The 24,122-nt window shown below is 35.9% G+C and overlaps 1 protein-coding gene across 1 annotated transcript in view; it reads right to left on the bottom strand.

Annotated features, from left to right (window-relative positions):
• Positions 1 to 14,764, bottom strand: part of ARAP2 (ArfGAP with RhoGAP domain, ankyrin repeat and PH domain 2) — a 115,362-nt gene extending 100,598 nt beyond the window's left edge. The window contains exons 1-4 of the mRNA XM_053941660.1: positions 14,719 to 14,764; positions 8,463 to 9,484; positions 2,234 to 2,304; positions 1,229 to 1,308 (exon numbers count right to left, since the gene is read on the bottom strand). Of these exons, the coding sequence (XP_053797635.1) occupies positions 1,229 to 1,308; positions 2,234 to 2,304; positions 8,463 to 9,310 (999 nt within the window). The 5' untranslated portion in view covers positions 9,311 to 9,484; positions 14,719 to 14,764. The remainder of the gene's footprint in view (positions 1 to 1,228; positions 1,309 to 2,233; positions 2,305 to 8,462; positions 9,485 to 14,718) is intronic.
• Positions 14,765 to 24,122: the final 9,358 nt, after the last annotated feature.

Raw genomic sequence — 24,122 nt, 5'->3', positions numbered from 1 at the left:
AAAGTCAGCTTTGCATGCACATAACAAGAACAAGTAGGAAAGAGAAGGTATGATTTTATGTGTACTGTGTTAAAAGCTCAATAACAACTAAAAAGCATAGTCCAAAACAAAGTATACATCAAAAAGAGACTGCTTTTATTCCTATAAAACTACTCTCATTAGAAGATGAAATTTGAACCATTTATTTTTATTGATAATTCTAAAGAAATTAGAATGGGAGAAAGGAAAACCCTAGACATCCATTTGAGTAGTTTTTATTTTAGTCAATAGTTTACAATAATTTAAAAATTAAACATTAGATTGAAGACCAGGACAGAAGAATTTTCTGTTATCTTTAATTCTTGTGGCTTGAAACTGGCTGGGAAAATTATAAGTAATCACAGAATGAACAATTTCTGGTCTGCTTCTTGCTGAGACAGAAGGAGGAGCTGAAAATTCATGGCATTTGGCAGATGCTTCACTAAGCTAATTTACCTCTCATATCTCCCTCCACATGATTCAGAAGTCTGTCCACATATCATGTGTGGCATTCACACCATCAACTACTGCCCCAACAAAAACGTTCACTTCAGAGAATCCTAAAAGAAAAGTGACTTTCTGGGAATACAGCAAGTTTAGGAGATGCATGAAAAATATAATGTAAGAACTATAAAGTCCTGAGAACTTTCATATACAGGAATTGAAAAAGGGCATGGCCAAATGTGACCATCATATCACCTAACCTAATGTGCAAGCTGCTTTCACAGGATATGCAAAAAGTCTGTGCAGAGATATCCAGTCTTGATCTGCAATTCTCAGATGAGAAGAAAGCCACTTTTAACCTTCTTAGTAAATTCTAATGGTTTCAAATTTCAACAGCTTCCCCTCAATTATGCACAAAGAACTGTACATAAATACGGCAGCTCTGGCCAATGGGGTTAAAAAAAAAATCAGTTATCTGTGCTATGTTCATTTAAAAAAATAAAAAAAAGAAAAGAAAAAAAGAAACAACCAAACACACACTGCAGCTTCCTATTACTATTGAACATACAAAGTGTTTCTTGAGATTAACAAAAGTCATTAGTCCTCATATACTTAGGTCATAAAACCTTTGCATATACCTAAAATGACAGGAAAAGTACTGGCAACTAAAAGAGCACAAAATAAAAAGAATTAAGGCCAGTATGAAATATCCAGAATGAAGATTAAAGTGAAGACACACTATATACATTCAGGCTTCTCAACTTACTTTAGCATCTTTAGCGTTGTCACAAATAAAGGTTTCCCCATATGGAGAGATAATGGGTGGCTTTTCCTCCAGGGAAGAATCTTAAAGCAAATAAATAAATAAATAGATACAGTCACTCTGTGCTCTACTGTGAGTCACAAATGCTCTGCTAAAGTCATAATAAAATCAACAAGGGACAATTTTTCAGCTTGTAATTTCCCTGTCCTTCCCAAAAACCCTTTGAGGAACAAGAAACAATGTCCAATTTCTATGTGAACTCCAGATACCTTCTTTTCACCACAGACATTATCGCTGTTATTATGTAATTTGAATATAACTTGCATACAGGCGTTGTCTTCTTTCCTACCCTGCATCAAGTTAAAATAAAAAAACCTTCAGTTGTCTAGTCTAAGAAGCAATAGCTCCAAAGTTCTTTATTCTGACTTTAAAAAAATACCAAAAGTAAACCACCACACAGCTCTTTGGTGCACAATCTTCATTTTGTCACCAAGTATTTGCTTAAAATAAATACACATAACTTCAAAAGAGACATATTTTTCAAATATGAAAGAAGTTTCCAGCTGATTGCACAAGACTTCAAAACACTTCGGTAAACTGTATAATACAATAAATTTCCTGTCCTTTCCAGGAGCTATGAGCACTTATAAACAAATTAAGCAGCATTAGTCAGGAATACACTCCTTATCTCTTTCAAGAAATTAACTCTGCTTAAAAAAAATCTGGATCTAATATTAGAAACTTAAAACAGTAGTCTAAAAAAAATATATTAAAATAAATGGGGCTTAAAGAGTAGATTTTCTAATTTTTACTTTATTTGGTTGCAACCAAAAAATAAGTAAAAATGCAGAACTGATTAAATACTCTGCTATCACAAAAATCAGTTTTTCTAGACCTTTGAGATACCCAATATTTCTTAAAATAGGTAAGCAATACTTATTTTAGACAATCAATCCAATTTTTTTTTCCTTAATATTCGAGATGTAAATATCAGCATGCTTAACTCACTGTTTTGTGAAATTTGCCTCCCAGTGCAAGAAATATTTACAAGGCCCATATTTCTTCTTCTCTGAAGGGAACTTGAACAAAACAAAGCAGAGAATGAAAACATTAATTGAAATTTCCCAGAAAATATGCAAAAAGATCTCATGCAATTAAACAACTAAAATTACATACAAATATAGAAACAATAGATTTTAAATCTTGGGAAATTTTCTGATTTATTTTGAAAGTCACACAATATTATGTTTTCCTCCCCTTATGACACTGAATACTTCTCTGATCCTAGCAGACATCCCAAATTTGTTTTTTTTTTTTTGTTCTGAATTTACCTTAAAAACATTTAGATTGCTTGAAGAATGGAGATCCCAGAGTTTTCCCCAACCTTCCCCTTCCCTTCTCCTTCACAATGATTACCAACGACTGTATTTAAAAAAGGACATACTATGAAAATTTACTTTAACATTAAATTCGTAAGGGGCCTGAGAAGCCAGACAAAACATGCTCCCAAACACTAAAAAAAAAAAAAAAAAAAAAAAAAAAAAAAAAAAAAAAATTACTGTAAAGTTTTGATTTCCTAAGGTAAATTATTTCCCCCCACAAATTTTTAAAACCAAGAGGTAAATGGCATTGCACTGCAACTGCCAGTGACAACCCCTACACATTTTATACATGGGTAAGAAGGTATCTCCATGCAAGGAGAAAAGTCATTTTATTAGTGGTATGCTGGCCCCATGTACTTCAATAATTTCAAGTATAGTGCAATATTATTGCTATTATTAATATTTCAGGCCAAGACAGCTTTATAATCAGAACATAGGAAGAAAAATGTATGAATTAGAAAATGTCTAACCCACCTTCACTAGTCCAGCAGTCTGGATTAGAGGTCTTTTCAGTCAAGCTCTGAACTCCCCCATTAATATAATTAGCAATTTTTCCTCTCAGTTTCATTTTCTCTGCTTAAAATAAGAATACTGAAGTTTCTCATGCATCCTTATAGAATATTCTGAGGCTTATAAATGCCACGTAGGATCCTTATTGGGTTTTGTAACAGTTTGTGGGTCCTCCATCCTTTAAAGCCAAAGGCAATTGTCTTCTACTAAAAATATCAATCTCCTAACTTTTGTTTCCTCTTTTAACATATTGAGAAATTTTATTATTTTAAGATAAGATACATTTAGAACTTTAGACCTACTGTCCCATCAAGTCCAACTTGAATTACTCCTAACTACAAAATGATGCTTCTATGTGACAGAAGGCAAGCATTTATGAACCACTATTTCACATAATTTTTACTCCACACCTAAATCTGCCTCAAAAATTTTATTAGATTAAATTCAAGATACAAGCCACACCTTGCAAAGTTACTTGACATTTCAAATGTTACCCAGGTTACATAAACTAAGTTCCCCAATGATTACTTTATAAAATCCTGGATTTAGAAAACACAGGGTGAGTTTGGCCAGTCCGCTTAGATCATGGCCTAGTTCCCATATATACTTGCCTACTCTCCTGAGTCATAATTACAATAAATACTTTAAAAGTCTGTGTTTCATCATACATTTTACTAAAATTCATGTAGTTACGCTTTTTGAATCTCCATTACCAAACTAATTTCATGTGTTTGTACAAACTTAGTATGCCTTAAAAAAAACAAAACCTCGTGCATTTTGACACAGATCAGATTTTTTGTTGGTAGGTTGGTATCTTTTGAAGGGTATTAGCAGCATTAAACTAAATTACGACTAACAGATAAACAGCTTTGACTTGAAGAGCTTTTAAAATTATGGAGGCTTTCCTTATATAAAACAGTGAGTCATTTGCTTAGTTTCAGGGTGGATGGATAATTTCACCAGGTAATGAAAAATAATAGGTCAACTTAAAAAAAAAAAAAGCAACAAAAAACCCAGAAAAACAAAACAAAAAAATCACACACACACAAAGTACCCCACACTTTTTTTTTTTAATCCAAATACTTTTCAGGACTTGTGTATTCTTTTTGATCATGCACCTATATTTATGTATACATGGCACAAAATCCTGCTGAAAAACTAACTATATATTTTTTTCCAGCATTCAAAAATACACCTACCTGTCATTTTTGGAAAGCAAATTTCTAATTTACATAAATTAAAAACTGCCTGAAGATATAAAATAAATGAAATGAGCTCACTTTGAGTACCTACTTGAAAGATTATGTGTCATAAAAACTCTACAGTGCAAGCTATAAAATGATAATTTGTGAATGCTTAATAGAATAGTAAGCTAGTTGTTGTACAAATTAAATACTTGGATTAAAAGAGAGAAAAATACTGAAGACTGCTGTTGGAGGAAAAAAATGAAAAAAAGTCTTATAACTGTATCAATCTATGACTTTTTCTTTGCCATTTCACCTCTTCTCTTGAATTTTTTCAATTCAAAAATTGAGTACCTCAAACAAGACTGATGATATTCTTTATTTTGCTCTTTAATGGAAGGTGAATGCAAGCAGTATGCTAATCACAAAGTGCACTAATTTTTCAAAGATAGAATAATAATTTCAATTACTATTCAATGTTGATTTTGTTAGAGCTGTGTTGATTGAGACTCCCTGTTTTCATATATTAAGAGGTACTGGATGCAGCTCAAGCTGCACACACTTCTCTAGCACCCCATATTATGCATAAACAGGATGAAAGGATGTGATGAGGCAGTGACTAGTCTTGCTAAATGCTGAAAAGCTGGAAAGCTAAACTTTGCACAGAATTTTGCACCAAGATGGTTTATTCAATATACTCCTGTCACCTTGCAAGTAAGTGAGGGAAGGAGGTCAGTGCAAGCAGTCAGTGCCTCAAAGTCTTTACTTGGCATTCATCTGCTGAGTGTTTTAAATGAAATAAGCTTTTGTTTTCAAACTCATTCAAGACATGTTTTCTTTTCTATCTATCTCAAGACCTAACCCTCCCATAATGCAAACACATCAAAACTGCTCTAGCATACTGTGTTAAAGCTTTGGGGTTCATAGACTGCTAGCAGAGGTAAAGTAATAATGATACTTTACCACAGGAAAAGAGAGGGAGCAGTTTCTTTCTTCTAAAAAATTTATTTTGTGTGGCATAACACGGCAGTGGTAGAGATACACAGCAACACCAGTTTGGCACCTCATTAGCAATCTTGACCACTTGTATGTTAAGAAATGGAGTCTAAAGGGTATCAGCACCAACCAAGAAATTCCAACTATAGGATCTGCCAGCTGCAGAAAAAAAAATGTTGCCTGCTCAGGCCAAGCACCATTATCTATTTCACCTGTTTATATCATCCCCCATATGGAGGATGTTGCCCAGAATTTTGGTCTAGTTTTTCTTATTTCTCTTAATAAAGAATCAGAACGCCACTACTGTACAACACAAGTAGCAAAGATGGATGACAAGAAAAAAATATAAAAAATTATATAATTCATCAGTCTGAAATTTTATCTGTGTATTATTCTGTAAAAAAAATCAGATCTACCATGTTATAAGTCTGCTTCAGCTTTTTGTTTGAACAGATTGCTTCCCGGAATGATGTAATGGCAACTATTTCACAGAAGAGTGACTGCTAGTTGACATTATCCAAAGTATCCAAAGTCTCTAAAACTATTTCAAAACTAATTATGTTTAATCTTGTCCTAAAGACACATTAGTGGTTAGTTCCATCCATTGAAATATTTTCATTATTTTCAATTTTTCACTTTGTGGTTTTAAACACCTTTTGACCAATCTTTAATAATTCCCTAACCAGAGAGAGCTCATAATGATACAATAAGGAAAAGCCCAGCTGAATATAATCTAGTATAACTACACATCAATACTGAGCAACAAAAACCAGTACTAAAATCTGCACAATAACTCCACTATTAAGAAAAATGTCTAATTGTCACTTTTTTCTTCTTCTTTAATTCCGCAGCCCCCAATATTACAGTGCTGCCACACTGTAGTGCCGTAATTCAAATAAGAAATAAACCCAAAGTATTTTCAGCTTCTAAAATGCTATGGTGTCTTTCCAGATGCCAGCATGCTTTGTTACAGGCAAGAGCCAGGAGCAGAAGTGAGGCACAGGGGAGCAGATAAAATTGGAAGGGAGGTAAGTGCATTATTAGTAATAAAAAATGACACTGTCACAGCCCTACTATGGGGCACAAGGAGACCCACTGTAAGAACTTTTTGTGCTAAAGGCACACAGGAGGTGATGAGAAAAGTACTCCTTGCATAATAATTTCATGACTAATATCCATGAACGACTAGAAGGAAAGGTTGACTTTCCCAGATTTCACTAGGATTTCTCTGCCTCTATGGAATAGCCTTTATACAATGTAATAAGGATGAAACCAGCATCTGCCAACAAGGCCGGTTGAGGCTGCTTGTCTATGCAATTCTGTGAGAAAGATACAATCTTTCCTGAGGTTAAAGATGTTTGCACAATGCCATTTTAAAGTTTTGTATTAGTTCTCCGCCCCTATGAAAAGGTTGTCAGAAAGGTTATCAAGAATTTTTCTGCAAAGTTTAAGTTCTGCTGTGAAGTTCTTGTTTAGCCTTGATCTTTGGCAGACAGACTGGTCCTCAGGATTTCCATATTGCTATGACTGAAGCATAAAGACCAAGAAAAGATACTGGAGCTCACAAGTCAAAATGGTGGGTAATGAAGTTAGTGACCCAGTCACATACTAATCACTAACAGACTGGGAACTGGAGGATTTACTCCAATGGTGGGAAGACTACAAACACAGTATATTCTCTCAACTGGATGACTGTTTCTCAAAAGACAGCGAGAGCACTCTTTTAGTATGTAGTTACTATTTTTTAGGTTAAGAATCCCATTTTGTCTCAGCATGAATAGCTTTATTAAATGAAGTAGGGATAATCTACAAAAGTTAACATAAATCTGCTCCTCACTGAAAGACAGGTATATTTAAGTTCCAATGAGCACAATTTTTTTGTAATTTAGAAGACACCAATGAAGCAGTTTTTAAGGCACACCAAAAAAATCACTAATTGCTGCAAAGAATCTTTGCCACTCCACCTGTTCAAACAATTGTATTACAAGATTAGTTTTGACATCGTTCAGTAATCTAAAAACTTATAAATGCTGGGAAACCCCTGCATTTAGAGCATGTATAAACTCGATGATGTTTCTAACTGCTGAGATATGCAGATGAAAAGCTCAAGATAAATACAAAACATTCTTAAACATGTCCCTTCCAGGCACAGCTTGTGGTTCAAAAATAAAGTGTCTTCTGTTTAAGAGACTTGTCAACTCGACACATGTCACCAGCATGACAACGAAAACTTACTTAATAGATCCAAATATATTACAAATTAACCTGTGTGGAGATATTTTTTGCTTAAAGACTGTAATATTATATTGTGATTGACTACATATTCAGTGTCTATTATTTTTAACATTCCAACAATTATATTTTTATTAAGACAGGTCTTGAATTAAGTCCCAACAGCAGATATTTTTCTCAACGTTCTATCATATTTTTCCCAGATGAGCTACAACAACTAATGCTTATTCAAGAAATAAGTGCCATTCAGTAATTTCTGAATTCAAATTTTGAACTCAACCATTTTGAAGGAAGAAAAATACAGTCACATCACCTGAATACTTAGAAACAAATTAAAAGATTCCATAAACTCTGAAAAACCTGTCACATCTATTATCTTTTTTTCTTCCTTTTTCCACTGCTGTTTTCCCCTGCTGGAATGTCTCGGAAATATTTTTATGCTAGAAATATTAAAAGCTAAGTTTTTATTGTTATGAGACCACCAGCAAAAGCCAACACATAATATGAATAAATGGCTGCCTTCGTTCTCCAAAGTTAACAATTAAATGACTACCAGTTCAGAAATTAACCCAAAAGCTATCTTGAAGTTCTTGCTTATGCTTTATATAATGGCTTTGAGGAGTTATAGCTAAATCAATAAAGATTCCTTTCTTTGTTAATATGTAGCTGCAGAGAAAATTGGGACAGTTATAAGGACACATTGTTCTAAAATTTCCCTTTACACTCTCATTTTTGCTTTTAAAGTACATTGAAGCTTAATCCTTCTTCAATTAATTTGGTAACATTCATATCAGATCCAGTGTATTTACAGCACGTATTAAAAAATCCACACCAAAAAAAAACCACATAAAAAAGAAAAAAAAAAATCAAGAAACTCCAAACTTTAAGTTCTCCCATGACAGTAATTTTTCATTAGTAATGAACAGCAATTACCTTGATGAAGCTTGAACTTTACTTGATTCGGGAATTTCTGGTACAGGTCGATGCCTTAAGATAAAAGATCGGCTTGCTCTTGGAAATACTTTCATGCAGTTCAGCATACAGGAATCATATAAGTCATTGTTGATCATTTCTCCTTTAAACTTATAGAATGGAGAATCTGGTTTACTGTCAGAGAAATCACCCTCATCTGCAAACCTCTGCTGTTTATTTTCCTTGCATTTTGTCTCGCATGAATGAACAAATGAAGGAGGATCACAGAACACCAAAGGGTCAGTCAAGTGCTCATCAGCTTGGTATGCAGCAGCTTCTGTCAGTGATGCATCTTGCTGAGTATTCGTCTTCATATTTCTACTTTGACTGACAGCTTTTAGTATGCTGTCTGAATTCTGGTATAAACTAGAAAAATCCAAATTTGTAAAGCTATCATCATTTGCCTCCACTGAGTTTTGCTCTGCAAGTTCAAACCTTTCCTTATTGACATAAGATTTTTTAAGAAGTTGTTCTGATGATGTTGCAGGTATCCAATCTACACTTGAACTGTTTACAGGAGACTCCTGATCTGAGAATGAATACTGCTTCTCTTCCAAACCTTTCATGTCTTTGAATTTTAAATTCTCACAGAAAAGAGAATTTCCTTGAATTTCCGAAAGACTGTCTAACTGTTTAAGAATCCTTCTGCGATGCCCTGTAGGCAACACTCCCATTTGCTGAAGCACACTGTTATTGATTCCCACGCAATCTGTCACAGTGTTATAGCCATATTTCTTAAAGTTAGGAAGATACTGTACAAGGTTAATGTTGACCAAAAATTCTTCAATGCCATTGCCTGTGGATGACATGACTTCATTCCATATATTGCCCCACACAGTCAGGTAAAAATAGTCAGGTTGCTTGCATGTTCACTAGCAAGAAAACTCTCTTGAATTTGGTGTCCACCAGCCAGCAGAAAATATCCGTTTCCTCACAATACCTCTTCAAATTTCTTCAGTTCAAACTGATTTTTTTTTTAGAGACTGCAAACATATGGAAAAGAAAAAGGATAATAAAAAAATTCTCACCTGAACCTCACAATTACCTTGAATAAAATTGTGAAAGACTCCCTGTCAATTAAACAGTAATATTTTTTAATTGTTTCTATACAATAATTTCAACAAGGGTAAACCCATCCTTTTATCTCAGCCTATATAAATAAAATAGCAAAATCAAAGTCTCAGCACAAGTAATACAGACTTAAAACACATATTCCTAGTAGTTAAACATTAAAATGAACAGTTAAGAAATGAACTACTTATCTACATACACACTCTTTTTACACAGTACTTGGATATCAGGGAAAGAAAGAGTTATCCAAGACCACGACTGGAACCTAAAGCTTTCCTATTTCCACACTAGCACCAATTAATTATGGAATAGGGCTTCTACTCCCTTATCTTCCAATCTCAAAATCCTTTTAACATGGACACACACCTGGAATGGAACAAAGGAAAAATGACTGTCTAGAGTATTCTATGTGAACCATGCATTCAAGCCCTCTTCAACTGAGAACCCAACTGAACAAGTACCATACTCAATAACATGGTCTGCAACAGTAGATCCAGCCCTTCAAACAAACTGTCCTGCAGGAACCCAGCAAACAGGTAACCACCAACTCTGACAAGGAAGCAGCTTTCCCTTCACCACAAGAGAACAGGCATGACCCCACAGGCAAGTTCTGGCTGTCCATGAATTTTTCCTTAGTATTTTCCAACTCAGCTCTTACACTCCAGAATTCATCTATTTGAGTTATTCTTTCTTTCAGGGCCATATCTAAATTCACAATTTACAAAATCCAGATCTTCTGTTCTGAAGGTGTTTGAAACAGCCTGAAATCATATTTCTTCAAAGAAGGTTTAAGATCAGCAACACTCAACAGGTTTTTCACCTCTCTCTTTCTGTACAAAGAGTAATTTGGCCTTGGGGAAACCTGCTGACTGTAACAGCTGTCCTGGCATGCAGGTACTAGCCTTAAGCAGCCTGGAAAAGAAAGAACAGCTTCAGTGGAAGAGCATTAAGATTTAAGTAGCATTTAAAAAGAGGCGAAATCTTATGCCCAGAATTTGTCTGTGATAGTAGGGCTTGATACCTAACTCTTCAAAGTATTTGATGACCAAAAAAATGCAGTACTTATAATCTAGAATTTAGGCTTAAAACATTGCCTACATTTTTACTGTATCAATTGCTATAAATTTTCCTTTATTTAAAATAAATCACTGGATTATCTCTAGTCTCTAGCTTCATTTTTTGGGATATATTTTTATCAACTTTGATCACTACCCACAATTCTGAGAAGTGACTTATCTTGAATATTAAATTGATATAATTAAAACCTTTTAGAGAGACAACTCTAAAGTCAATCAGATACCAGCCTCTTAAGTGAGATTAACTTTATTACGGAGTTAACCCTCAATTAAAGATTCCCAAGTCATTTAAATTCAAAAAGCTCATTTAAAAATTTTTAAAAGTCATTTAAATACAATTAGATTGATCTAAACTGATTAACAATCCACTTTTGTATTTACCTTTGTCCCATCCTAACTGCATGCTTATATAAACTTTCATCATTCCTTTAAAAAATTGAAAACTCAGCATTTCCTCAAAATTTTTATGGCAGCCTGTCATCATAAGGGATAAAACAGTATGGCCTCCTCTCATCTCTAAACACTGGAAAATGTAAATGTATATTCTCTTAACTAGATGAATATATATTCTCAGATTCTGAGTACAGATTGAAAAAAAATTAGTACAGAAATTAATTACCAGCCGAAAAAATATCAGACAGGTACTGTTTGGGCCAGAAAATAGACTTTCATATACCCAGTAATTAAATAAAAAAACACAATAAAACAGACTACAAACAAAAGGGGGGAAAAAGAAAGAAAAAACAAACAAAAAAAGCACCAAAAAAAAACCCAAAAACAACGACCAAACCACACACATATTCAAGTATATAAATCCCCTACAGTGTTAGCATATCAGTCTAAGGCTTTTAAAGTTGCAGTTGCAGGTGGTTATGTCAGCCATTTCCACCTTCCTAGACAGTTCTGGGTTTCATGATAGCAAGTAGCATTTGGGTACTTTTTCCCTAAGGTGTTGGTGCTCATTTTCAGATAGTATCATCTCTTCAATCCTTCCACCTTTCATAATAACAAAAAATGCAACTGGGAAAGTAGCTTTAGCTATATATTTATAAATAAATATATATCTGTTATAGATAAACAAAAATATTTATACCCACACATTCTCTCTTCTCTATCTTAATACTGTTTATTTTCTATATGCAATAGCTTTGCCTACACCTCATTCTGGAAGACCTCCAGTGTTGTTACTTCAGGAACTCAAATAGGCATGTGTTATCAGCTATTGGATTCTAACCCATCTTTGTATAAACCACATACCAATGCAAAGAGTTACCTAGCAGAGAACAAAGTTTGTGTCCAAATCTGTAAGAATTATTACGTTCTGCTGTGTATTTTATGAACAAAGCACGTAGCAGAGGAAGGAAGGAACTGCTTGCTGAGAAGACATTTTGACCACAAAATGCCAACAGAGCTGCAAGATAAAGCCCAAGCCACTTTCTGTTTCTGTAGTTGTCTATGGCAGAAGCTATCAGTGTATCCATCAAGATTTCTGAAGACATGTTATAGATCTGGCCTAGCTATGCAACTGGTTAAATACCACTAAGATTACATATTATTTTGTGGGTCTAAGCAAAGGGTCATACTGACAACTGATTTGGCTTAATTACTTACATAAAGATTAACGTAACAAACTGCTAAACAAATCTACACACACTGGTTAGCATTTTGCAGGCTAGAACATAAATACGTGATCACTTCTTAAAATGTTTTATAACATTTTAACTCAAGAATGCAGAACTCAAGGACCACCTTATTCCATACATTACTCTATTTTGATATGATTGTTATTAATTTAAAAAATAATTTAATCTCCTCCTTAGCTTTAATTGCAAAGTAATTTACAACAAACCCTAAAGAATGTACAGTATTAGAAATGGAGTGACATATACACATTTGTACAAATATATTCATTCTCTTTCACATCCATATTTCTACCACCACAAATTCAGCATTTGTAAGCATCATTAATGCACATGGCTGCATACACTCTGTAAAACAAATCTCCTCTCAGAAGCAAGGCAAAACAGATTTTTCCTACATAGAAATAAATAACAAAAAAAAAAAAAAACACAACCCAAAAAACCAACAAAGAAACAAAAAAGAAAAAATGCAAGGGGAATTTGAATTTGCTTAAATAAAATTGATTCTTGTTGTAATATTATATTCTCTTAAGTAGCGTAACCAAGAAAAAAAAATCACCATTCTTAACATGGTTACTAAAAATAGGAAAATGCTATAATGGCTATTAAAAAAAAGGTAAAACATCAAACTTCTTGGAAGACACCTGACCATTCCATTTTATCAAAATAGGGACAAAACACCTAAACTGCTATATGAAAAAAGCAATACAAGGAAAACCATTTGGGCTTTTCTTCTAAGAAAAAAGGGGGCACGTGAATTGCGCTGTGTGTCGCACATCTCAAGCCTTATATGGAATCACCCAGCTTTCTTTCATAGAAGATGTTTTTCCTCACAAACTGATTGTCAGTTTCTTCCTTTTCCCATCTCATGGAAGGGACTTAGACAAGGAATGGCAAAAAAACTCAAGAGTGGCCTAACAGTTTTTTTCTTTTACTAAAAGTGACGGCTAAATAGCATCAAAGAAAAACAGCAATTGTAATTCTCAGAACCCTTCCTCACATGGAGGGTAAGCACCTGCATCTAGTATTCTGTAAAGCTGTATCTACTAATTTTAAAATTCTTTCATTCTGATTTTTCAAGTTGAAAAGTCTTGAAGGAAAAATTGACTGGGAGATAGACAAATCTTTGTTGAAGCAAGCAAGCAACACAAATTTTAATAATGAAATATGTGAACAGTAGGTTATAAGTGAACACAGAAACATTCAAGTGGGACTAGGCTTTTTTTTTCCCTTTTTTAATATCAGTACAGATACAAGCCTGAAGAAACTGTCAAACCTTTAAAAGTACATGGCAAGATAATCACACTGTGAGCAATCAGTTCAACAAACACAAGCAAGTTCAGGCTTGCTCCCAACTTCTGCTAAACCACATACTAGATTAAGATCCTAATAAATACGTTAAAATAAAAAAAAAAATCTTAAAAACAAAACCCAACAGTACAACACGTCTTACCATGGAGCAGAGCGAAATCTGCAAGTAGTAAATTTCATCTTTGCATTGAAATTGACACCACACAAACTGACAAGATTAACATAGAAAATATTGTAGATTAAAGGTTTTTCCCAAAACCTACATTATACAATCAGCATATAGATTGCTTAAAAAAAAAAAAAGAACACTTACTGCAGCAATTGCAATAGAGCTATTGCCTCTACCAATACAAGGAAGTTACTAAGCATAGGTCAACCTAGAGGATAATTACAAAATAACTTTAATCACATCCTCTGTCAAACTGTTTCTTTTTTCCTTTTTATCTTTTATTTCAAAGCACTTGCCTTCTAGAAATAGGTTCAGCAACTTTCGTTACCTCGGAGTCAAACCTCAGACTGCAAGAAATTCCAGTGGAACAACTTGCAGAGTCGCTGGAGTAAGGAACTGCATGGCATGAATAAGCAAACTCAGGGTGGAATTGGAACTTTGGGAAGTTGCAGTGGCAACACTAGGGTGCTGTACCCTTCACTTCGTATTCTCCATCCATTACGTACTACAGCTTAAGTTTTCTGATAAAATTTCCAGATATATAATGGCAGCTAACATGAGGTCTGTTCACGTCTGCCTACATAAAATCGACTCATACAGTAAATAAATACACAACAGTGAAGCACTGTTCTTTAGCGTGACATTTACATACAAATAGTTGAAACAATTGAAGCTACAAAGAAAAGAGACAGCAATACACGCCTTATTTTCTACCTGCCTACCTGCTATTTCCAGTCCGATCCCAACTTCGGTATGTGTCGCTCATCTGGGACATGCCGGTCCCCAGCCACCGTGCACTGTCCGGCAGCTTTCAGGGAGCGCGCAGCAGCAGCGCGGGGCTCGCTGCCGGCGGCACCGGCACCAGCAGCATCACCCCCGGCAGCGGCCGGCCCGGGAGCGGCCAGACCCTGCCAAAACCCCGCACACCCCGCCCATCGAGCCCTCCTTACCTTTACCAGCGGCTGACGGGGACAGGGAGGCAGAAGAAGGAAGCGCAGGGCTTTAGATTGCTTCAACTTTCAGTTCTCCCTCCGGCTCCCCGCTCGCTCACTTTCTTGATGGCTTTCTCTCCTTCCTTCCTTCCTGCCGGGCTGGCTCCACACCCCACCCCACCCCACCCCACCCCCGCGCTGCTCCCCGGCAGGCCGCGCCCGCGGAGCTCCCTCCCTCGCTCCCTGCCGCAGGAGGGGCCGCACCTGGGCGCGCCGGCAGCGCCCGCCGCCCTCCGCGCCTGGCTCAGGGCGTTCTGGCCGGGCCACATATTTCCTGAGGAGCCACTGGGAAACCCGCTGCCAGACTTCGGCTCCGGAGTGCTGTGTGCCCCGGCGCATCGCTTCACAGGCCTCCCGTGCTGCCCAGCCCAGGCTAGGCAGCGGGCGAGTTTCCCTTCCCGGCAGGCCAGTGAGCAAAGGGCGTCCCGGCGCCGCCTGTGTCACCGCGCGGAGCCACGCTGAGGGCAAGCGCTCCGGCTGCGTGGAGGCAGGACAGCCTGCCAGTAGTGACACAGCCGTGAGCACTTGCTAAAAAAAAAATAACCAAACTAAAGGTACTAAGCTTACACTAATCTCCAAGAATTCACCAATTCTTGGAACTCACCCGTGTCTGTGAAAAACTGTCACTCAGATGAAACCAGCATTTTGTTACAAAGAATGATACAGAAAGTAATGTGGATGTACACATACACTTCTTGAAGTGTCAATTCTCGTCTAAATCCAAGGAGGTTTCAGAGAGTTTGCAGTGTTGCAGCTGAAGTCTGAGGTCTGCCACTCACCCTACCAAAGCAAAACAGAAGCAAAGATATACTGAGATAAAGAGACCAATTATAAAGGTGCTAATTTAGGAGCAAGTAAACCTGGGTTCTTTTAAAGACTGCTTCCTACACACTAAATATAGCCTTACTAGTAGGGGGACTGTTAAAAACTGTTGGTGCCATGGTACTAAAGTGAGGTTTCAGGATCACAATTTTGAATGTCAACAGCTTTTTCACTCTCCAAAACTTCCAGATTAGAAGTTTGCAGTTCAGTATTACAGTACCAATTCCACCAGTGCCCAAGCACTTTTGAAAATCCAGCTGCAATTTGAAAATGCAGCTGCAAAGCTGCAAGTTCTAATTATTAGACATGTAATTATCTGTGTACAAAGAAAAAAAAAAAACCAGTTAATTTTACCTTCTAAACTTTTTATATGCAAGCAAGTTTTTGGACCTGCATTTTTTGACAATCTGAAGAAATTTATTGTGTTCTTGCTTGTCCTTTTATTAATGCTTTTGCAGCATCTATCTCAGACAAGGAATTGTCATTCCCAATTATTTGCTAAGGGCTGATATGTTTCCAAACCAAGTGAGTGCAGAGATGTGATTCAGGTAAGTATTCTAACACCCTCTTTTGTCATAGCCTTTCTGGATTGTAACCTAATGACTCACAGAGTCATCTGATCACAGATTTGCCTAACATTTCCAGCTAAGCCTAGCTTCCTTTTAGAACAGTAGGAATGCCAATGAATACTGACTTTGAAAAGGAATTTTAACCACAGTAACTTAAACTATTTGAAAGATTCAGGCCTTGTAAACAACAACAGATTGGCCCTCTTTGCAAGGCTTACCTCACCATGCAAAAATTCAGTTAATTAGCAGTTTGTGGTGGACTAGAATTTCTTTCTCCTCAAGTCTAAGGGTATGGTCATCGATTAACACCCTTGAGCTCTTGTCTCTTCTCTGTCAAGAAGTTCCCAAGTCCTTCTATAAAGCCCACTTTTCTTCCTCTTTCAGGGACCCATGTGATTTGCTCATGTCACTGAGCCAGTGGCAGAGACTAAAGATAACAGTCTGCTCAGCATTTGTCTTTAAAAATTGGGTGTCAGACCCTTACATGGAACTCACTGAAAGAGATTGCCCTCAGCACATTTATTTATACCTGTACAGTAGAGGTATCTTCCCTCAGAGCACAGCATGACACACTGTGTTTCAGCCAGAGTTTTACTGACTTAGTTTCCTTGACCACAATACTGGATCACAAGAACTGAGATAAATTTTTTCAGTGCATTTTTTTGGGGGAGAGGGCAAGGAATGGGAGAAACGAGCATTAAACACATACCCAGCTATGCTTACTTCTTTCTGTTTACATTATGTCCAGAAAAATTGCAATATACACAAGATCATTTTAAGTCACGTTGTGCTATTAGAGGTTTAGGGGCTTTTCTTTACATGTTTTGTATGTCTAAATTACACTATTGGTACCACACAAACCCATATGATGTTTTATTCTTCATTAGAAATATAATTTTATATATGGTGTTTTACTCTGTTAGGAATCAAGTAGCATAATATATCATCTTTTAAGAAAGCTCTCAAGTCTCTAATTTATCTACAGCGTATAGTTCTCTGACGAGCATAGAATGGCAGCTTTCTGACATGACAGTAAAAAAGAAGTCTTACAAAAATACAGCAGGAAATTGCATCTTACTAAATTTGGTGTAATCCAGATATGACATAAGGCAGAGTACTACTCTAAGACTTGTTGATAAGACTGAATTTTGAAAAATCTGCTGATAGGCCTGAAAACTGCAGAGGTTTCCTTATCTGATAATTTCCTCTTCCTTTGAGTTTCTGTGTTGCTGTCATGAATAAGTGTTAGGTAGGCAGGCTTTTTTAGTAGATCAAGACAAAATTTATATAAGAATCTATATAAGAACAGTCAATTGATAAGATAAAATAAGGGAAACAAATGCCACTCCTTCCTTTATGGATGGCTTACAAGTAGCTCTGATATTTACATGAAGTTTGTCAGCTACCAAAAAATGCATAGGAGACCTGAGTTTATTTATGAGAGTTTATTTCTTTTATTGAGATTATTTCACTTTCTCCTGGACAAAAACCAAACAACCCACATATTCTTATTGGACACAGTCCAAGCAAGGTCCAAGTTCTGAACTTGGTCTTCTTGGTTCCGTCTCATTTGCTCCTCTTCAAAAGAGAGGTAATAAAATTCATCCACCAGTCTCCTCAAGGTGTTGAGAAGGTTAAATATTTAGATTTTGGAGCTTATGAAGCACCATAAGAAATGAAATGTTAGCTACACCTCAATCAACCAGCAGGTGAATATCTAAGCCTTTTATGATTTGAACCTCAGTATAATTGTTAGAGTATAACATTGATATTATTGTTAATAGAATATCAGGAAAACTGACCTTGGAAATTAAATAATGCATTACAATTTTCATAAACAGAGTTCTATCATGAGATAAGGGAGTTTCCCTTTCACTCAGGGTAAGACAAAATGACACAAAGCTTCAGAAAAATGATAGGACTGCAGATAAGAATAAGCACTAGAATTAAATTCGGTTTTTGCATTTTTATCAATTGTATACGTGTCCTTGGGATTCCTCTCAGCCACTTACTCAATGTATTATAAGTCAGTTAATTTTGTGTGTCATACTGAATACCCATTTTTTATTCAAATCTGTAAGCCAGATTGACCCATACCCCATATTTTAATGTAATTGATAGTCAGTTTGATTTCCAGGAAGCTTTGTAAAATAGTTCCCTGTAGCATATCATAGATTTTTAGACTATCATTTTATAAGCTAATAATGTAATTTTATACAGATATAATAACACAATAATATTCAGTTTTGCCAACTTCTTTTAATGGCTGTAAGTTTTTGTTAAAACTACTGATGGACTCAAGAAGTAGTCCCTTTACCTATTTTGATATTTATTTATGACTTTTGAAACAAATGTGTAAAAGTGATCCCACAGAGTACTGTTTACTAATTATCTTTACAATGTATTGATGTTTTCCTTTCCTGTACCAATTCTGGTGACAATTAAGTCCGAATTATTTTTTTTTGCTTAAATATTGTATACAACACTCAACTGCACATGCAAAATTCTCTCAAAAAGTTATTAGATTAATTGACATACTCTAAATTATCATAAAACTACCTGTAAACCAACAGTAAAATTTACTCTAATTAGCAATTGCTCGTATAGTGGTGATGGGTGAATTTGAAACATTGAACTTGACTTCACTTTCAACACAAGTCTGCAAAGATAGAAATTCACAATACATTCCCTGGGACAACATGAGGTTCCAGGAAGTTAAGAAGGTTCTATCTGCTGTATTTTGCCAAAGCACACAGTACTGGACAGACACTTGCCTGGAATAACCCACTCCAAGTCCTATCCTAGGCCTGCACCCAAACCTCTGAATACAGCCCTATGGGCTGGTGATCCCTCACTTCCCTAGGAATTGGTACATGTTTTAACCCACAGACAAGCTGAGAATCTTTTCTGCAGTACTCCTTTATCATTCACAAGCCTAGAAATGAAAGCAGACAATTTATTCTAGCAATGCAAGGGAGTTAAGCTCCTGCTGCAAATGAAAGGCTTCTAGTTGCTGACTAGGGTTTCTCCAAGAAATCTGTCCTGAGAAAATCTAAATCTAGTGGCTTTAGTACTTTTTCTCAGAGTACCTGTGTTCCAAGTGCGACCTTATTCTAGCTCTTCTGTCTCTCATTTATATTTAAAGGTTTTCAAGTTGTTTTTGAATACAAATGCATCTTCAAAGCATGTGGCATGTTCAGGGTTTTTTTATTTCTTTGCTATTGCTCTCATTTAGGGGATTTGGTTACCTTGACATCTCTTTCTGTCATGTTTCAGAAGTTTAATGGAGCATTCTTTAACTTATTTGAAAATAAATCCCTCTGAGGAAATTTTCTTGCACATCAAAGTGCTAAATTTTTTCCCATATTTATCTTTTGCACAGTTCATTGAATTGTAATGAATCACACATCATTAAGATTTTATCTCCACAGCATTGGCTTATTCAAACTCAACAGAAACCACATTTGACACTTTTAACGATGCTATTAGATTTAAAGGTCCCCATTTCAGGCACTTGCTTCTCTCTTTCATTTTACTTGTTGCTTAAGCAAATTTTTCATGGAAAGTAATGAAATATAATAGACATCACAGAACTATTTCTAGAGGAAAAAAATTCTGTAGTTCAATTACAATTGAAATTGTCTACAGTTAAATACAGTTTCACACTCTTATTTAGGTCTGATGAAACACATTATCATAGAATCATAGAATTGTAGAATGGCCTGAGTTGGAAGGGACTTCAAAGACCATCTAGTCCTAACCCCTCGCCGTGGGCAGGAACACCTTTCACTAGACCAGGTTGCTCAGAGCTCCATCCAAACTGGCCTTGAACACTTCCAGGGATAGTGCTCTCTGGAATAACTTACCTGTACAGCCTGTTCACTCTTTTCTGTTTTCTCTTTTCTTCACTGCTCTCTGCCCAACCAAAGAAAGCAACTCATGATAGCTGACTCACTTCCCAGCATTCTGGTGCTAAACTGGAAGTTTACTGTGTATACACATAACACTTGAATAGGAAACTCAAAGTGAAGGTACCCCATCTGTCCATGAATAATTTCTTGTTAAATTACTAGGTTAAGTTAGAAGCTGAGTGGTGTCAAGTCTTTGACGTTTTACTGTATACATCCCATTTCACAAACAGTTTCCTTGGTTTTATGTCTCTTTTCTAAATAGCAAATTGAGCAACAGCCTCAAAGGTAAAATGCCAGCTTTAAAGTAGACAAGCTACCTGGGTAGTACCAGGTGGTACCAAAACTACCAGTAACCTTTGTTATTTTAGATAAAAAAATGATGGCATAAGTATTCTGCTTACAATTTCGAATTAGATTGCCATTTAAGAAATCTCATTCAAATACTCAGCTTATGTTACAAACTCTACTGAAATTTATGATAGTACAACTTTCTATATCTAGATAGTTGTTTCTATCTTTTTCACCTTATTCTGTATAGAAAATGTCATGCTTCCTTCAAATATTTCTTCGTACCAAAGGTATGTCTTAAGAGCAATGAAGGTCGAACTCCAGTATTGAGGACAGCACTATAACGGACTGGAACTTTCTCATTAAAGAAAGAAACACTGTCAAGTAAAAATTACACTTTCATGTAATGTTTCAATAGCCTCTCCCTTTCTAAAATTTAATTAAGATTGCAATTAAAGAAGTGTAATTTCAATATTGGATAGAAAAACCTACAGTTTTTCTATGTTTAATAACTACAAAATAATATTGCTGATCACATAAAAAAGGCATTTTTCATTTTTCTTAAAGCTTATAATTAGGATATTACTTATGCATTTTACAGTTCAAGAGGGATTTCAAGCAGAGTAGATTTTCAGATGAATTTCCAAGATTCTTTCCTGTAGAAGACTGTAAATAGGATAATGCAGTTTATGGATTTGAGTATGTACTGATATTTTTATCTTCTCCTTCATTCTCATTATATTTTGTAGGTAGCTCAGACTTCCTTCCCTCCTCAGCTCTGGAGTTTTGCTTTTCCTAATGTGAGGCTGTTCAACACCTGATTTGTAGTTTAAGATTGCTTAATGTCAAGTCCTGTGACTGCACTCAAAGAGAGATACCTTTTTTTAATTACTTCATAGTTAAGTATTTCAAAGGGATTATGTCAGTGACCAGCACTGGTCACTGTAATAGAAAGCTAAATGAAGTATTCACGTGAACATATGATAAAAATTCTACAGCACCGTGCATCTGTAGCACTTTCTTAGTTTTTCTTATACTACTATTGCTTTTTAACTTGGGCCTTGGAATACCAGAGATGGGAAGAATAACCATTACACATATTTTCAGATTTGAATACATCAATAAACACACCAAAATACATTCATTGTCACATACAACTTTGAATTATATGCAGAGTATTTAGGCAGAACTTTCTGGATCTGCACCATACACACTAATCTCTTTTCCTAGAAGAACAAAGTCCACTTCCTTTGTTATCAGCTATGCAAAACTTCTAAGGTATTTTGAAAAGAATATGAATATCCGCTAAAGGGTAATTTAATTTGAATGTATGATTTGATCCCTATTTTTCTAAATTGGATATTCTGTTCTTCCTATATCCAAGGCTATTATTTAATATGGATGAAAAAGTTCTTTTTTAAAAGGACTTTTCAAATACTTAGAGGATATAGTTAAATGTGAATGTAACCTGGGAATATGAATTGTTTTAAAATAAAATCAAGCACAAAGCAAATTTTTCCAATTTGTTGGGGTTTTTTTTCTGCTGATGTAAGTTTGCTGAAGATCACTCTTTAAAAATGAAATTTCAGTGGATAACTAAACTTTGAGAATGAGTGCACAGGTCTTTAGTTATTAGTTCTTTCACATGAAATAAATAGATAAATAAATAAATAAGACCTGAAAGAAACAAAATCTAGTAACAATGCTATATTTATCACAATTGGTTTTGCACTTTTATTTCTTACATATATGATATTCAAATTATATTCCTTTTCTTCCTTTTGCATTACATTACCCCCTGGACATAGGACCCTACTTTAACAGTTGGGTTGCTGGACACCCATGTCTCTTCTTGTGCCTTTTGTTCTAATAGTAATTAACTCATGTCCATGGGCAGTGGATAACATAATAGCTTGAGTCTTCATCCTACCACTATGGGCCTGATTCTTTCTCAGTTAAAGGATGTATTTCAGGCAGGGATTTCCAGCAAGGCTGAGACCCAGCAGTGGCCAAATCTTAGAGCTACTTCTGATCAGATATCCCTGGACTGGATTTTTGCATCTCTTTGTACCTGTGTCTTTTTTCCTCTGCTCAGATTTTCTGCAGTAAAGGCTGAAAGAGCAAACTATAGTTTCACTGGTAAACTTGACTGCTGGAGAATTGAGTAATACTGTACTTATCAAGTCTACTTATTCCTAAAGTCTCAACGTCCTCATTGTAACTGGTGAGCTGCACTGTACATCATCTCAGTAACTAATCCAGGCTGAATTAACTTCACAAATGTACAAGATTAAAGTGACTCCAGCATTTACTGTATGATATAATTTTTATTCTATCTAAATAACCTTTATACTAAATTTTTTATCATATTGCATTGAATTCACATGTGATATTACAATATTATTTTCTTGAGTGTACTCTATACGATATATTAATATAGGCAGTCATATATTTTCAGAGAATATACACTTCAGTGTATACACTGTAGTGTATACATTGTGTTGCCTACTTTATTTACCCTTCCTGTCTTCAAATTTTAGCAATTGTTGCTACTAATTGTAGCAAGATATTCTTTTGCAATCTGTAGTGTTCAGAAAGCTTCAAAGCGTGTCATAGCTAATCACCTGCACTCACCAGGTGAGGCTGATCTGGACCATGAAATTCCACGGGGACATGCAGTGCCCTGACAACTACTACTGCACCAACTGTATCTCTTTGGGCAAGAGTTTGTGTCAAGTAAAAACCACATGACTGTTCCCAAACTATAACTAACTACAGTTACACTATAATGGTTACATAACATATAGTTACATTACATTACATTGACAGGTTACATTACCTGTCAATATGGTACATAAACATGAGCCTTAAATTATAAGACTATTCAGTGAACGGCATCAGAGATTAAGAAATTCCATTTACATAATTTACCATTGTTCTTCAGCTAAGGAGAAACAGAGAATTGATAGCAAAATATAATAAATAGGTTTTCATAATCCAGCACTGGCACTGAAATAAAGATAGGATGTGGAGCCTATTTTTTTAACTAAAACAATGGTTTTCCTATATGAATCATTGAATTTCGAGACCTTCACATGCTGATCATCAGATCACCAGACAGTCTAAATATACATTCTTTTTAAGACTGCTGAAGAATAAAAACCTGGAAAAGTCAATTGTAATTTAAGTGGCCATTACTGCCTCATTTGCTGTCATGAAATCTGGTATAGAATCCTGTGTTTAAAAATTAAATGTCTGGGTGTATTGGTTGACAGCTGACTGAACATGAGCCAGCAGAGTGCCCTGGGGGCCAAGAAGGCCAAGGGCATCCTGGCCTGTATCAGGAATAGTGTGGCCAGCAGGAGCAGGGAGGTCATTCTTCCCCTGTACTCAGCACTGGTGAGGCCACACCTTGAGTGCTGTGTCCAGTTCTGGTGCCTCAGTTTGGGAAGGACGTTGAGATGCTCAAGCGCATCCAGAGGAGGGCAACGAGGCTGGTGAGGGGCTTGGAACACAAGCCCTGTGAGGAACAGCTGAGGGAGATGGGTTGTTTAGCCTGGAGAAAAGGAGACTCAGGGGTGACCTTATCACTCTCTACAACTTCCTGAAAGGTGGCTGTAGTCAGGTGGGGGTTGGTCTCTTTTCTCTAGGCAACAACTGACAGAACCAAAGAACACAGTCTTAAGCTGCACCAAGGGAAATATAGGTTGGATATTAGGAAAAAGTTTCTTAAAGAAAGAGTGATGAAGTACTGGAATGGTCTGCCTGGGGA

Source organism: Vidua chalybeata, chromosome 4 (genome assembly GCF_026979565.1).
Source record: "Vidua chalybeata isolate OUT-0048 chromosome 4, bVidCha1 merged haplotype, whole genome shotgun sequence".
Taxonomy (NCBI): Eukaryota; Metazoa; Chordata; class Aves; order Passeriformes; family Viduidae; genus Vidua; species Vidua chalybeata.
The sequence above is the reverse complement of the archived record's forward strand: the minus strand, read 5'-3'. Positions and strand labels throughout refer to the sequence as shown.